General features: G+C 45.9%; 1 protein-coding gene across 1 annotated transcript in view; it reads left to right on the plus strand.

The window, feature by feature from the left end:
- CFAP57 (cilia and flagella associated protein 57) overlaps positions 1-9,486 on the plus strand; it is a 65,950-nt gene extending 56,464 nt beyond the window's left edge. Inside the window, exons 22-23 of the mRNA XM_036892917.2 lie at positions 1,271-1,403; positions 9,145-9,486. Coding sequence (XP_036748812.2) covers positions 1,271-1,403; positions 9,145-9,359 — 348 coding nt within the window. The 3' untranslated portion in view covers positions 9,360-9,486. The remainder of the gene's footprint in view (positions 1-1,270; positions 1,404-9,144) is intronic.
- The last annotated feature ends 5,200 nt before the right edge of the window (positions 9,487-14,686 follow it).

The following is a 14,686-nucleotide window of genomic DNA, read 5'->3' on the forward strand; positions in this document are numbered from 1 at the left end:
TCACAGGAGAGGCACTGCTGTTAGCGCTCTGAGAGCAAAGTGGCCAGTCTCCCTCTGGGCCCCTGACGACAGAGATGACGTGGGGCCACCCTTGGTGTCTGCTGGGTGTGAAAAGGAAGGCAGTGGATTGAGGTGTTGGAAGGGAAGGGAGAAGAGACTGCCCCCTGCCCCCAGCAGGCTCTCCACCCTCCCTCCTCTCTGCGCCCGTCAGTTTGTGCCCAGTGATACAGAACTGCTGTGAGCTCCCCACACGAGCCATGTCATACTTCTCTGCCTTTCTCCTGATGTTCCAGTTGTATGGGAACTCCTTTACTCTCGCCTTGGTAACTTCTGCAGTCTCAGTCCAGGGCCCGGTCCTAGGAGTCCACCCCAGTCCTTTGGGCAGGGCTAAGCACCTTTCCTCTGTGCCCACTCCTCCGTTACAGCAAGGTGGCCACCCTGCCAAACTGCCAGACCCCGCACCAAACCCTCAACTCCTCAAGAGCAGAGGCCAGGTCTTGCTTTCTGTATACCTCAGGACCAACACAATGCCTGGCACAAATAAGTACTCAATAAATATCATATGGGTGGACGGACAGATATTAGTTGAACACAAACAAGAGGAGTGAACTTCTAGTGGATGTAGCGAACATTAATTTATCCATTTACTTTTCTGTGTTCCTCACTAAACGGTATGCTGCTTAGGGCAGAAACCACGTCTTATTTCTGTCTGCATCCCAGGGATGTGGCAGATAAAGTATAAATGTAGGTTCAACAAATGAATGGGAAAAAGTGAATAAAGTACAGTATTTAAGAGCTCTGGAGCCAGACTGCCAGGGTCAGAATCCTGACTCTACTATTGCTGTTTTTGTAATTTGGGCAAGTCACATAACCTCTCTATGCTGTTTCCTCTTCTATAAAATTGTAATTGTAATGGAATCTACTCATAGGGTTACTATGATTCTTCAATGCCTTAAATTCATAGAAAGTGCTTAGAGAATCATTGTTGTTAACTGTTGATGTTGGAAAGAGCCCGGATGATGGGAGTGGTGCACACTGTCAGCATCTTACACTGCCAGAAACTACCTGAAGGTTAGTTAGCTGGTAACTCAAGAGGCTGATCCGTGAGCAAGGATAAAGACTCAGACCTGATGGAGGAAGCAGAGAGTTAATCTGGGTCCAGGACCTACCCCACCCCTTCCTCACACCTGCAGCCCCAGGCCAGGGCAGGCCCTGTGCCCACTGATTACTGATGCATCCGCACTCACTCTCTCTATCTTCTTTTCTGCAGGAAAATGTCTCCCTGATCAAGGAGATCAATGAGCTCCGCAGGGAGCTGAAGTTCACCCGATCCCAAGTCTATGACCTTGAAGCAGCTCTGAAACTGACCAGGAAACTCCAACCACAAGATGTTCCAGAGACAGGTAATGTCACCATAGCCACAGGAGATGGGCATTGGGATCAAGGGAGCAGCCACGAGCAGGCCTCCCTTTGGCCTTCAAGGCTGCCTCTGTCAAGTGTCCTCCTGTATCGGGTCACATCCTCCCCTTTGCCTTCTGGGTTCCTCTCCGAACCATAACCCTGCTCTCTATAAGGACCTTACCATGGACAAACACACACAGGACCAAAATCCTTTGTGTTAGCTGTGGTTTCAGAATTCAGAATTTCCAGGTTTCAGAAAGAGCATACTGCATACTGTGTATTACATAACATCCCCAGTGGAGACCAGGGCAGTGTCCTGGCATCAAACACCTTAGTACTTCTGTAGTGAAACATATGAATATTCATGCTGAACTTCATAAATTATAAAATGCTCTCCATTATCAGAGCTTTTTGCATTTTAGAATTGTGGACCTATACAATTAAAGACAAAAAGAAAGATCAGAAACTATTTCAAGGGTAGGGAAAAGAATAACATTAGAAATACTAAATGGGTTAGTTACTGCAATTATATCCTAAAGTTCCTCTGAATTTCTGATAGGCAAGGCAAAAAAGGGAAACAATGAAATATAATGGCTTATACAGTTCTCATTTATGGCAAAAGGAAGTGTTTTTTTCTAGAGAAACAAACCTTTCCCTGGTAATAAGTTCTGTAAGAAATTTACCACATGGACCCTTACGAAAGGGGTGTTGAATAACATAATTGGGCCTTTAACTGTAGGTTTTCAGACAAAAAAAAAAAACATTCTTCAGGTATTCATTTCCTATCTGGGCTCTCAAAAAAACCAAGAATGTAAAGCATGTCTGTGGAGAAACGAAGCCGGTGAGTTTCAAATATATTGTTTTCTGGTCGTTACATTCAGGAATAAAGCTTAGAAACCTTGAAGAGTTTTGAAACATCTCACGGCTGTGGACTGGGTCTTTCAAGCACCAGTTGCCTCACGTGCTGTGGTTATGTAAGACACTATCACTGGGGGACAGTGACTGACACATACACAGGAGCTCTCTGTACTCAATTTTCCTAACTTCTCATGAGCCTTAAACTATTACAAAATCATGTGTATGTATATCTATATATAAAATGTTGTAATCTCATATGCCCTTTTTATTAGAGTTGAAGACAAGTTGAGACAGGAGTAAACCCTCTGGGTAGGACCTGAAGTGGCAATGTTAGTTCTAAAGAACTGACGGGAGAGCACAGCATGAGTTAAACAAACCAAGACAACTGACTTCTTAGACAATTGACTTCTGTTGAAGGGGAACCATAGATGAGGCTGTGAATGATTGCAAAACTGCTCTTTAAAAAGTATTTCAAATATACCCAAGTATCCTAGCAAATAATCAATTGAGACCTCCTCAGGATGCTGTATGGTACAGCCAGGCTCCTTGTTACTGTCATAGACATCTTCAGACATACACAAAAATGGAGAGAAAAGTAACGAATTCCCATGAATCTATTCCCCAACTTCAGTAAGTATCAATTTCTGTCACTCTTGCTTCATTTCTGACATTGCTTATTAGTATCCTCAAACACTCACCATAGATTATTTTAAAACAATCTAAATGTCATATCATTTGTGTGATACAGTTTTACCTAAGGAAGATCTCATTTGTAACAGTTGGAGACAGGTATTACCAATTGTCTTCTTGGTCATGAAGAACCAGTCTGACTTCTGATTTTGAACATGGGCCACCAAGACAAGTCAGCTCAAAGTATACATCCTCAAGTTGTGAAAGACTGACTAATTCAGTTGGTTTTTAAGAATTCCTTATCTGAAAAGGAGAGGCTGCATCCCTAAACCACTATTTTAGTTTTAGCAGCATTTATGTTGTTTTCATTCACACAGTTAACTAAGAGGTTTAATAGGCACACCTGCATGTTTTTCAACTATTAAAACCATATCATTACAACTTGAAATTAAAGATGGCTAATTGGAAACATACTAAAAGGTATAAATAAACCATAAGATCAAAGAAAATGCAAAAGGAAGTGACACAAAATTTTGAAAGCTGGAAATGGGTAGATGAGTAGTAATGGGCTCTGCAGACCTGAGAAAGCTGAGTCCTAAGCAGCAAGTGGGGAACCTAGAGGAAACCCACCACACAGCACAGAACCCCATCCCCGAAGGCTCAGGGATCAGCGGAAGCCGGCAGCTCTGGAAGTGGGGGTGAAGGAGGCACTGAAAACAATACAGAAGTCTTTAAGAAGCTGTTGGATGCATATAGTATACAATATAGAGGTTAAAAATAGACCCATCAAGTCCATCATCATGAAATTCCAGAACACCAGAGTACAAAGGGAAAAATCCTCCAAACTTCCAAAGAGAATAAGGGAAGGTTTCATGCAGAGGGTGAAAAATCCGAGTTGCGGGATACAAAGTCAACGCACAAAAATCAGTTGCATTTTTATACACTAACAAGGAACAATCTGACAAGGAAATTAAGAAAACAATTCCATTTGCAATAGCATCAAAAAGAATGAAATATTTAGGAATAAACTTAACCAAGGAAGCAAAAGACTTGTACACTGAAAACTACAAAACATTGATGAAAGAAATTAAAGACACTAAGAAATAGAAAAAGAGCTCATACTCATGGTTTAGAAGACTTGGATTGGAAGGTATTGTTAAAATGTCAATACTACCCAAAGCAGTCTACTGAATCAATAAAATCCCTATCAAAATCTCAATGATTTTCTTACAAAAATAGAAAATCCATTTAAAAATTAATATGGAATCTCAAGGCATCCAAAATAGCTAAAACAATCTTGAATAAGAACAACATAGTTGGGGGTCTCACACTTCCTGATTTCAAAACTTAACTGCAAAGCTATAGTAGTCAAAACAGTGTGGTACTGACATAAAGACAGACATTAAACCAATGAAATAGAATAGAGAGCCCACAAATAAGCCCTCACATGTATGGTTAAATGATTTTCAACATTCTATGGGGGCAAGGGTGGTCTTTTCAACAAATAATGCTGGGAAAACATGATATCCACATGCAGAAGAATGAAGTTGGACCTTTACATCACATACAGATATTAATTAAAAATGGAGGAGAGACCTAAAATAAGAACTAAAACTCTAAAACTCAGAAGAAGAAAAAAGCAAGAGTATAAAAATTAACAGGAATATTTAGAAAAAGAACCAAAAGTACTTCTGGAAATGAAAATTATAGTAATTATAATTAGAATCAATAGGAAGATGGAGCAGTAGATTAGACATAGCCAGAAGGAGAACTCATGCACTAAAATAATGAAGAAATAACACAGATTGCAGCTCAGAGGGACAAAAATATAGTAAAAGACAAAACATGGTATGGGATAACCCAAATTATGTCTAACTAAAGTTTAAGAAAGAGAATGAGGAGAGGCAACATTATAATAAAGAATAGCTGAAAGTTTTTCAGAACTGATGAAAGATGTCAATCATCAAACCCAGAAAGCCCAGCGGATCTGGAACAGGATTAAAAAAAAAAAAACTGCATCTAAACTGCAGAGAACCAAAGATACAGAGATTTAAAAAGCAGCCAGAGAGAACAGATAGATTACATACAAAGGAATAACAATTCATTTGATATCTGACTCCTAATACCAACAGTGTAAAACACAGAAATAGTGAAATAGTGTCTTCAAAGTGCTGAGAGGTAGTAACTGCCCCCTAGAGCTACAAAACCAGCAAATTCTCTTAAAAGGGGGGGGCCATAAGAAAAAAAAATTCTAACCAGCAAAAACTGAGGGAATTTGTCACCAACAGAAACCTCATTAAAGGAACTGCTAAAGAATATATCTCAGGAGGAAAAATTATTACTTTTGTCTGAATACGAAAAGAAATGATGAGCAGAGTAAAGGCAAATATGTAGAATCTAAACAACTATTAACTGTGTAAAACTACAATGTCTAAAATGTGGATTAAAATATCAAGATAGAATTAAAATACTAGGTATATAAACCAGGGGGCTTGGAGTTAAAGCATTCTGTGTCTTGTTTTACAAGAGAGTAAAGATATTCATTTACTTTGGGCTTTACAAGTTAAAAATGCTTGTTTACATTTTTAGGACAGCCAGTAAAAAAGAGAGAGAGTATATACCTTCTAAACTAGTAAAGGAGAGGGGGAACTTAAATTTTAAAAAGGTCAAAAAAGAAAAGGAAAAAGTGATAGAAACATAAAATGCAAATAAAAGAGTAGACATAACATAATGTATCAGTAATTGAATTCTTATTGTCCATCACTTAAAAGCAGAACTTGATCTATTGAAAGAAGCTTGTGGGTAGGAGGAAAGAGACCAGCCAGGTGTGGAAGATGGCAGGTTCAGAGCAGAGCAAGAAACAAGAGGAGATCAGGATGTGAGGAGGGAGTGGAGGGGACAGGCATGAGCAGAGAACTGAAGTCACATGCCACGGAAGACAGGAGGATGTCCACAATCATAGCACACAGAAGAAGGGCCATCAAAGGAGGCACCCTGTAAGACTGAAGCAAAACTATGCTGAGCAGGCAGCTCATTATCAAAGAGAATTGGGGAGAGCTGTGGGAGTGAAGGGAAGAAACGAGGAGAAGCACAGCCCATGCCCCCAAGATGCTCAGAGACCCAGGAAGGAGACAGAGCGGGGAACAGTCAGAAGCCCACCGGGCCATCTTCTATGTGAGCTGGTCTTCCAGGAGGCAGAGCTGTACCCCTGGGAACATTTGTGGGGCAGTGTCACCCCGGCCAGGCATGTTCCAGGAGACAACTGCTTCTGGAGGCCAGCCAGCAGCTCTGTTATCACCCCTGTGCTGCCCTCCAGCCCTCGCATGTCAGGGAAGACCTGCCAGAGTAACACATCCCAACCTCTGAGATCCATTGGCCTCACACAGGGATTGGGTGGCCAAGAGAGACTTAAAGCTCCAGTCTGCATCATGATCCTATGATACCTGGAGAAGCACTGCGGCAGAGATGACTGTGTAGCCAGGCCTGCTAGTGGCAGGACCGAGAAAGAAAATTTCCAAACTCATTCTGGTGGGCACCTCCAGGACTGTGGCCTCACAAGCAGGCTGGGTCTCTCTGGGCAGCCCGATGGTGACTGGGTAAGTAGCTGTTGGTAAAGGCCAGTGGGGGAGGGTACAGAGCTTAGTCCAAAGACTATGTGTATAGCCAGGAAAGAGAGGAAGCCGCTGAGGCAACAGGTGGAGAGGTAAACAAACCAGGCAGAGGCAAGCAGTGCAGGCCCAGGCAGGTGGACAGGCTTGCAGGCCTCTGTGCGCTGTACCTTCCCGGGTGCTGCTCCTTCCAGGGCCCCAGCTTGCCTGAAGAGAATCAGCAGCAGAGGGAGATGAAGGGTCAGGACCTAAAAAGAAAAGATACTAAAGATCAAAGTCTAGAAACTGTAGAAAAGAAGACTCAAAGAGCAAAGGCAGGAAGTGTCCAGACGTCTCCTGGGGAGGATGGGGTAAGCCAAGTACTCTGAATGCTGGCTCCATCAGACCTGAGGCCTGGGCAAGGCTGGCCATTGGCCATTGCTACCATGTCTGCTTTGAAATGCTCACTCCCTTGGCATCTGACATCTGTTCTTTTCTAGTTTTTCCTCCTGATACATGGGGAAGAGGTTGTTAGCGGATAGAAAAGAGATCCCTCTTCCACGGAGAGAAGCTCAGCTGTGGTCAGGGAGTTGGAGACAGTTTTTCGGTGAAGTAGGCAGCTGTGTCATCTGGTAAGAGCGGGAGAAAGAATGGATTTGACAATAATCATTTTGTTGTGACAGCAAAAGCACAGGCAACAAAAGAAAAAATAGACAAATCAGACTACATCAAAATTTAAGACCTATGTACATCAAAGGACACAACAGAATAAAAGGCAACCTGTGGAATGGGAGAAAATATTTGCAAATCATGTATCTGCTAAGGAGTTAATGTCCAGAGTATGTAAGAACTCCTACAACTCAACAACACAACAAAAAATGCCCAACAGATTGAAAAAAGGACTTGAATGGACATTTCTCCATCAAGAAAATATACAAATGGTCAATAAGTGAATGAAAAGATTCTTAGTATCACTAATCATTAGGGAAAGGAAATCAAAACCATGAGAGACCACCTTGCTCATCTGGATGGTATTACCAAAACAAAACAGCATTGGTGAGGATCTGGACAAACTGGGATCTTGGTGGGAATGTAAAATGGCACAGCCATGCCGTATGGTGGTTCCTCACAAAATTAAAAACAGAATTACCATGTGACCCAGAAATTCCACTTCTGGGTATACATGCAAGAGGGCTGAAAGCAGCGTCTCAAAGAGCTCTTTGTACCTTTGTACATCTATGTTCACAGCTATGTTATTCACAGTAGCCAAAAGGTGGAAGCAACCCAAATGTCCATTAGCAGATGAATGGACAAACAAAATGTATACATACAGTGAAATACTCAGCCTTAAAAAGGATGGAAATTCTGACACATGCTACAACATGGATGAACCTTGAGGACATCATGCTGAATGAAATAAGCTAGTCACAGAGAGACAAATACTTTTCAACGCCCCCTCCCCGAGGTTCCTGGAGGAGTCACGTTCATAGGGACAGAGAGCAGAACGGTGGTTGCCGGGGCTGGGGGAGGAATGGGGGCTGCTGTGTGACAGGTGCAGAGTTTCCATCTTAGGAGATGGGGTGGACTCTGGAGACTGGCACACAACATAAAGGTACTTAACACTGCCAAACTCTACACTTAGGAGTGGTTAAGATGGTAGATTTTATGTTATGTATATTTTACCACAAGTGAAAAAACGAAGTTGGAGAGAGGAGCTAGAGTGGAGGTGGGAGTTGAGAGGCGTTGCTGTGTGGAAGGAGAGCGTTGGCTGCCTCTGGACGGAAAGTCCGTCTCGGTTGGAAACCAAGAACTTGAATCCCATATATTACTTCTTCAATAGCACATGACAGGTCAGATGTAAAAGCTAAGACGCTGGGTGGATTTCACCTCAGGTTTGGGTGGGGCACATGGACAGAAGGACGGAACTTCTAGAGTACCAAGGGTGCAGTCAGGGAAATGGCGGAAGAAACTCACTGTGGGTCTAACGGGACAGAAAAGGGAGTGAATCTACAGGGAGGGAACCCTTTTGGATTTGGTAGGTAAAAATGGAGTTATCCAGGAAGAAAAGATCTAAAGATATCTGGCGGGTACCAGGTGTCTTGAGGATAAGGCCTACTGCCATACTGAGCGGTAGCAATGGGGGAGAGGAGTGCCACAGTGGAGGATTTAAAGATGCAGGGTCTTCAGCACCACGAGGGATGGAAGCCACAGGGTGGGTGCCAACATGACATGGAGGCCAAGGACACTAATGCAGAAAGGTCAGCCTTGTGAGGCCAGGGAATGGATGAAGGACCTACCTTCATGGACATTAGGAATGCCCAGGCTGACAGCAGCCCCTTGGACAGGAGGGTGACTGACAGTCTCAGGAAAGTCCTCAAGGAACAAGAGTGAGTGGCCAGGGGCAGGCAGACTGGGGGCTCAAGGCAGGGGCTGGGCCGAGGTCATGCTCAGCATTTGCCTTATTGCTCTGAAGTGTGTCCCTTCATTTCTCCCTCTCTGCTAGACCATGAAATGGCTCGTCTCTGTATCCCAAGCATCTGGGACTGGGTGTCTACCCCAGTAGATGTTTGGGAGACAGGGTGGGAGGAAGAGAGGATACGCTGGTTTTGAAAAGGCTTTGCCGTTGTCCAGTAACAGCCCCAAGTTAGTCCTGCTCTGTCCTTTCCAGTGCCTGGTGAAGATACACTCCACGTGGCTCCCACCATGAGACTGAACCAGCAAGAAGAGACGGGGAGAATCATTGAAATGCAGCGCCAGGAAATCCAGCGCCTCAGAGACCAGATCCAAGAGCAAGAGCAGGTCCCCGGCTTCCACCCCCTCGCTGGAACGCGGCTTCCTTCCCTCCTCAGGGAAGATGTGGACTTCGAGCCACAGACCAAGTGAACCCCTCTGGTGAGCCAGCTCCAGCCACACCGGAAGCAGCCTCTGTCCCCAGGCCCACTAGCACAGGCCACTCCAGCCTCTTCCTCCTGCTCTGGGGAACCTAGGACATGGTCAGAATAAAGGTGTTTGCCCACAGCTGTGTTTAGCCTTCTGCTGAGCCAGGGAGCCAGGGAAGGGGAAAGGGGAAGAGGGGCCCCATGAGACTGGGGGCTGCAACTCATCCAGAGCTATTGCTGCTGGTCCCTGTCCAGACACAGGGCTACCTGTCCCTGCAGAGCTCCTGCGAGGCCCAGGCTGGCTGCCCGCGCCCCCTCGCCTGAGTCTCAAGGACAGGGCTGCCTGCTCCGGCCTGAGCAGCACTGCCTGTTGCTTCTGACCTGGCTTCCTCCTCTGCCGGCCAAGGCAGGACCAGGAAAAGCCTCCCACATTTTCTTCTCCTTTATGAAACATAATAAGGTTTTTGAGGATTTTTACATCTGTGTAAAGATGAGAATAAAGTAACGAACATGGCAAAGTTATTAGCATTCCCCCAAGTCTCCCATCATCTGCTGGCCCTGTTGTTAGGACTATGGTCAGAGCTCTGCCCTTAGTTCTCCCACCTCCATACCACTCATCCTTTTCCTGCAGGGCCCTGTCCCACTCCCCCACTTTCTGGGGGGCATCTCTTCCTCTAGGCCCCATACTGAGTCACCCAGCTGCACATACCAGGAAAGGTACTTTCTTATGGACTGAAGAGCAAAGGAATAGAATCCAGATGTCCCTGTGTTCTCCTACCTACAGAGGCCAGACACCTTCTAACACCCAAATAACAAGTATTTTAAGGTGGAGGCTGAAGCCCTGGCCACGGGAGAGCCCCACCCCAGCAGAGCCTGGCACCTCAGCCAGAAGGTCAGCCGCTCAGGGGTGAGCACAGCTTCCTGCTGCAAATCTGGCACCAGAGGTACAATCTTGTTTTGTGCCCATCTCGCCTATCAATAATCAATGCTGTGGCTGGATCAGCCCTTGGGCTATTATGATTTCAAGGCCCCTTCAGCAATAACCATCAAGAAATTTTGAAAAAATAAAGGTTACTAACAGAACCTGGAAATCACGCAGCATACTGGAGCCACACAGTGTGGTCATGGTGGGGGAGAGAGCACGGTCTGGGGTTCTCCTTTTATTGGGGTCAAGAATGGGGGCCTAGGGTTTCTAGGGCTCACTCCTTATTGGTGGATTTAAGACATAAGAAGGGGATAGAGAGGTATAAACTGTTCTAATCCCACTCCTCTGACACCAAATGCAATGGTGTGTTTTTCCCCTACATATATGCACAACAGTAGCAATATTATACACAGCAGTAATAGTAGTGCAACTTCATTCAGGTTCCCAGACCCAATTCCACTGTGTTTAAAGATCTGGGAGGGGGTCTCCCCACACATACTAACACCAAGCGATTCTCAAACACCAGCGGGGTGTCTGAGAACTGAATTCTGGTGCTATCTGCCCGGACACAGCACCAGATTCCCAGGTAAACGGCTCCATCCTGCAAGACTGCCCTCCACCCCCCACTTCACACACTGGTCACAAGCCCCAGGCTGTTACCTGTGCTTCTGATCTACCAGCTACAGAGTGGAGGTTCCCACGACCTCCCCGTTAGGTTCGATTAATTTGCTAGAGCGGCTCACAGAACTCAGGAAAACACTTTCATTTACCAGTTTAATAAAGGGTGTCATAAAGGGTACAAGTTAACAGAAGATGAAGAGAGACATGGGGCAAGGTCCCCAATAAAGGAGCTTCTATCCTCGTGGAGCTTGGGGCCTGGCTCAGTGGCACGTGGAGGTGTTCTGGTTCCCCAAGTCTAGAAACTCTCCCTGACTGAGATGCAGGATCCAACCAAGCAGAGCAGAGGGCGATAAGCTCTTCTCAGGGTTTTTTGTAGGGCTTCATCACACAGTCATGACTGACTAAGTTATTGGCCACTGGCTGATTCACTTCCAGCCCCTGCCCTTGGGTCGGGGTCCAAAAGTCTCTCATTAACATGACAAAACACCCAGTTCACCTTTAAGACTGTGGTGGTGTTTTCAGGAACTGTGGATGAAGACCAAATACACCTGGGAAGTATATATTGGGTCATATGAATGACCAAATACGTGTTTCTTATGACTCATTATATTGCAAACTGGAAGTTGTAAAATCAGACATAGGAATGGAAGTACAACATAGAGAATATAATCAATAATATTGTAGTATCTTAGTATGATAACAGGGTAACTACAACTATTGTGGCAAGCATCTAGTAGTGTATATAGTTATCGAGTCACTATGTTGTACATCTGAAACCAATATTATATTGTATATCAATTTTAGTCCAATTAAAAAAAAAACATAAGAGCAGGGATTTAAAGCCCAGGAATTAGAGGAAAAGTGACCCAGGTGGTTGATTATTGAAATCAACTGAGATCTCTAAAACAAGGAGCCTCAGCGTGGGGAGGTGGCCTGGCTCTGTGTGGCCACATCTGGTCGTGTGGCTGGCACTGTGTTCTCTGAAGTGGATGCCTCCGCAGTCGAAGCTAACAGCAGGCACAGGCATTACAAAAAGAAAGGCAACTGTCTGGCTCTTGGTTGACCTCTCCATACTCTTGTCTTCTGTGTTCCTACATCAACCTGCGGGTGGTTGCTGCATCCGGGACACCCCTCATTTTGCCTATCCTGACTCCACAGGGGTTCTCACCCCACTGATGCCACATCCTCCTTCACAGGGTCCCTACAGCCAGTTGACCCCTCACTGATGAACTGGGCCTGGCAATCACCCCCCAGCCATAGGGACCCCACTGGTCTCCCAGTAGCCGGCACCGGCATACAGACTCTGCCCTTGTCTTCTGGTTGCAGCCCATCGCTGAGCTCTGGGGTCTCATCCAGCTCCGCTGTGATAGCTGGTGCCAGTGGGAGCTGCCCTCTGTCTGCGCCCAGACATCCCTTGGCTCCCCTGCCCTTCCAGGGTCTTTAGCATCAACTGTGACCTGGGCTAGCTGCCCTCCTCTGTTATCCTGTTCTCTCAGCACCAGAGACCCTGCCCCACAGGAGGTTCTTGAATCAGCACCAAAACTGCCCCACTGCTTCTTACATAAAGCATGACCAGCCCTTGCCAAGCAGCTGGTCCTGGGAAGCACCTGACAGGCCCTGATGGGCCTGGGAATAACTGCACATCCAGATAGAACCCCCTTTGCAATCACCACTCTGGATTTGGAGTGAGAGGTGAGAGAGAAGGCATGTCAGGACCAGGGGTGGGATTCATCCTCCCTGAGCTCCCCTAGACTATCAGAGGTTGGAAGGTGCCTGCTCATGCTTTTAGCATGTGTAAAATGCAGTCACACTGCCCTGAGGTGGGCTGGGCTGGAGAGCAGATTTGTAAGGGAGTAACTCTGCTGTGTGTCAGGCAACAGGAAAGGCTAGCATTCCTGGTCACCTACAATGACTGGTCACGTACAAGGATTTGTATTTACGGCTCATCTCATGTGTGCCACAGGTGCAACTTGGCAGAGGCAGCAGGTATAGACTAGTGCTTACTAAGCACCTATTGTGGGCACTGGCTGTAGTAAGTGTATTAAATTGGGACGATAAGATTTAGTTCTTAGGGGAGCTATGAGCACCCTTCTTTGGCTACAAGTAACAGAAACCACTCTAGCATTGTAAGCCAAAAGGGGGAGCTTATTATCTGGCTCTGGGGGTGTCTCACGGAATCACAGGGTAGAGATATAACTGGGCCTTAAGAAGGATTTGAACCAGGGCCTGGGGCACTGGTGGAACCCCCTCTCCCTCTCTTTCCTTGCCGCTCTCTGCAGACCAGCTTCCCAGGGCCAGTTCAGCTGGTCGAGAGTAAATTCCATCTCCCCAGGAGATGCCCTAAAGCTGAAATGGAATCACTTGTCCAATTTTAAAATGCCAAAAAGAATATTTTTGGCCTAGCTTAAGTCTGGAGCTTACCTCTAAGCCAATCAACTATACCCAGAGCAGAGGTCTGCAAAAGATAATCTCGGTTGCTAGGGTTCATCTCTGCGGTGAAGATGGTCATTGTGAACAGAGAAGATCCTCCAAAAGATGTCTCTCTGGGGGAGCTGTCACTCACGGAGCGCGGTGTGGGGGACGGTGCCTGGAGCCACCAGGACTTGGTGTGGCACCTGTGCTTTACGCCGGTTAATCTCCAGACTGCCCTTCAGGATGGCAGGGACAGGTGCCTCCTCTGCTGACCACTATCTCTCTAGCACCTGGCACAATGCCTGGCCGAGAAGAAAAACGGTAAATGTATACTGGAATTAATTAATAAATTATGAATAAATCTTTTTCTTTAATCCCCTCATACACTACTATATAGACTAAGTACTGTTGTTCCCATTTTATAAATGAAGAGACTGAAACACATAGCATTTAAGCCATTTTTCTAAGATTACACAGCTAGAGCAGGGACTGGAAACTGCAAGACCCATCTAGCTCCAAACCAGTTTTCTTTCCACTATTCATTCATTCAACAAAGCATTCAATGAGACTTATTATATGCCAGACCTGTCCTAGGAGCTGGGTATACACCAGGAACAAGCAGGCATACATCTCTTTCTTCACAAATCTTACATCTTAGAGAGACAATATTCCAGATAGATACAAAAAATAGATAACATATTCAACAGCGACAAGTGCTAAGGAGAAACACACGAGAATACAGGAAATAAAATAAGGGTCAGGGGGTAGGTCGGGAGTTTTGGGGAAGGTTGCTCTGAGAAGGGGACATGTGAGCACATTGCTGAAGGAAGGTGGGGGAGAGGGCCGCAAGGGACGGAAGCATCCCAGGCAGAGAGAACATCCGGTGACAAGGCTCCGGGCAAGAGCAGCAAGGGAGGGCCCCAGGGGCTGAGCTCAGAGAGGCCTCCGAGATCCTGGGAGGACTTCGGCTGCTTCTCCGGGTCCACGGGTCACTGGAGGGCCTCAAGGAGAGCGGCGGCATTACCTGCTCTACTTCATACCAGGATCACTCCAGCTACCGCGCTGAGAATAGTCTAAGGTGGGGATGTGGCAGAACCTGGGGGCCTGGGCCAGGGTCTCTCTCTACATTCTCCCACCATTTAACGGCCAGCTAATGGACCCGTTGGAATCCACACCTTGCACTCTGTGCCCACTGCCAGCTCTTCCTCCTCGCCTTCATTACCGCCCATGTGAGCTGTTCCAACAACCTCTGCTTTGGGTACAGAGTTCAACAGCCCTACAAGGAGGCTTTAACTCCAAGTTATTTGGTAAGACCCAGAAAGAGAACAAAGATTTGCCCAGTCTATTTGCCCAATCTAGTTTAAACTGAGGAT

This window comes from Manis pentadactyla, chromosome 4 (genome assembly GCF_030020395.1).
Source record: "Manis pentadactyla isolate mManPen7 chromosome 4, mManPen7.hap1, whole genome shotgun sequence".
In the NCBI taxonomy this organism is placed as follows: Eukaryota; Metazoa; Chordata; class Mammalia; order Pholidota; family Manidae; genus Manis; species Manis pentadactyla.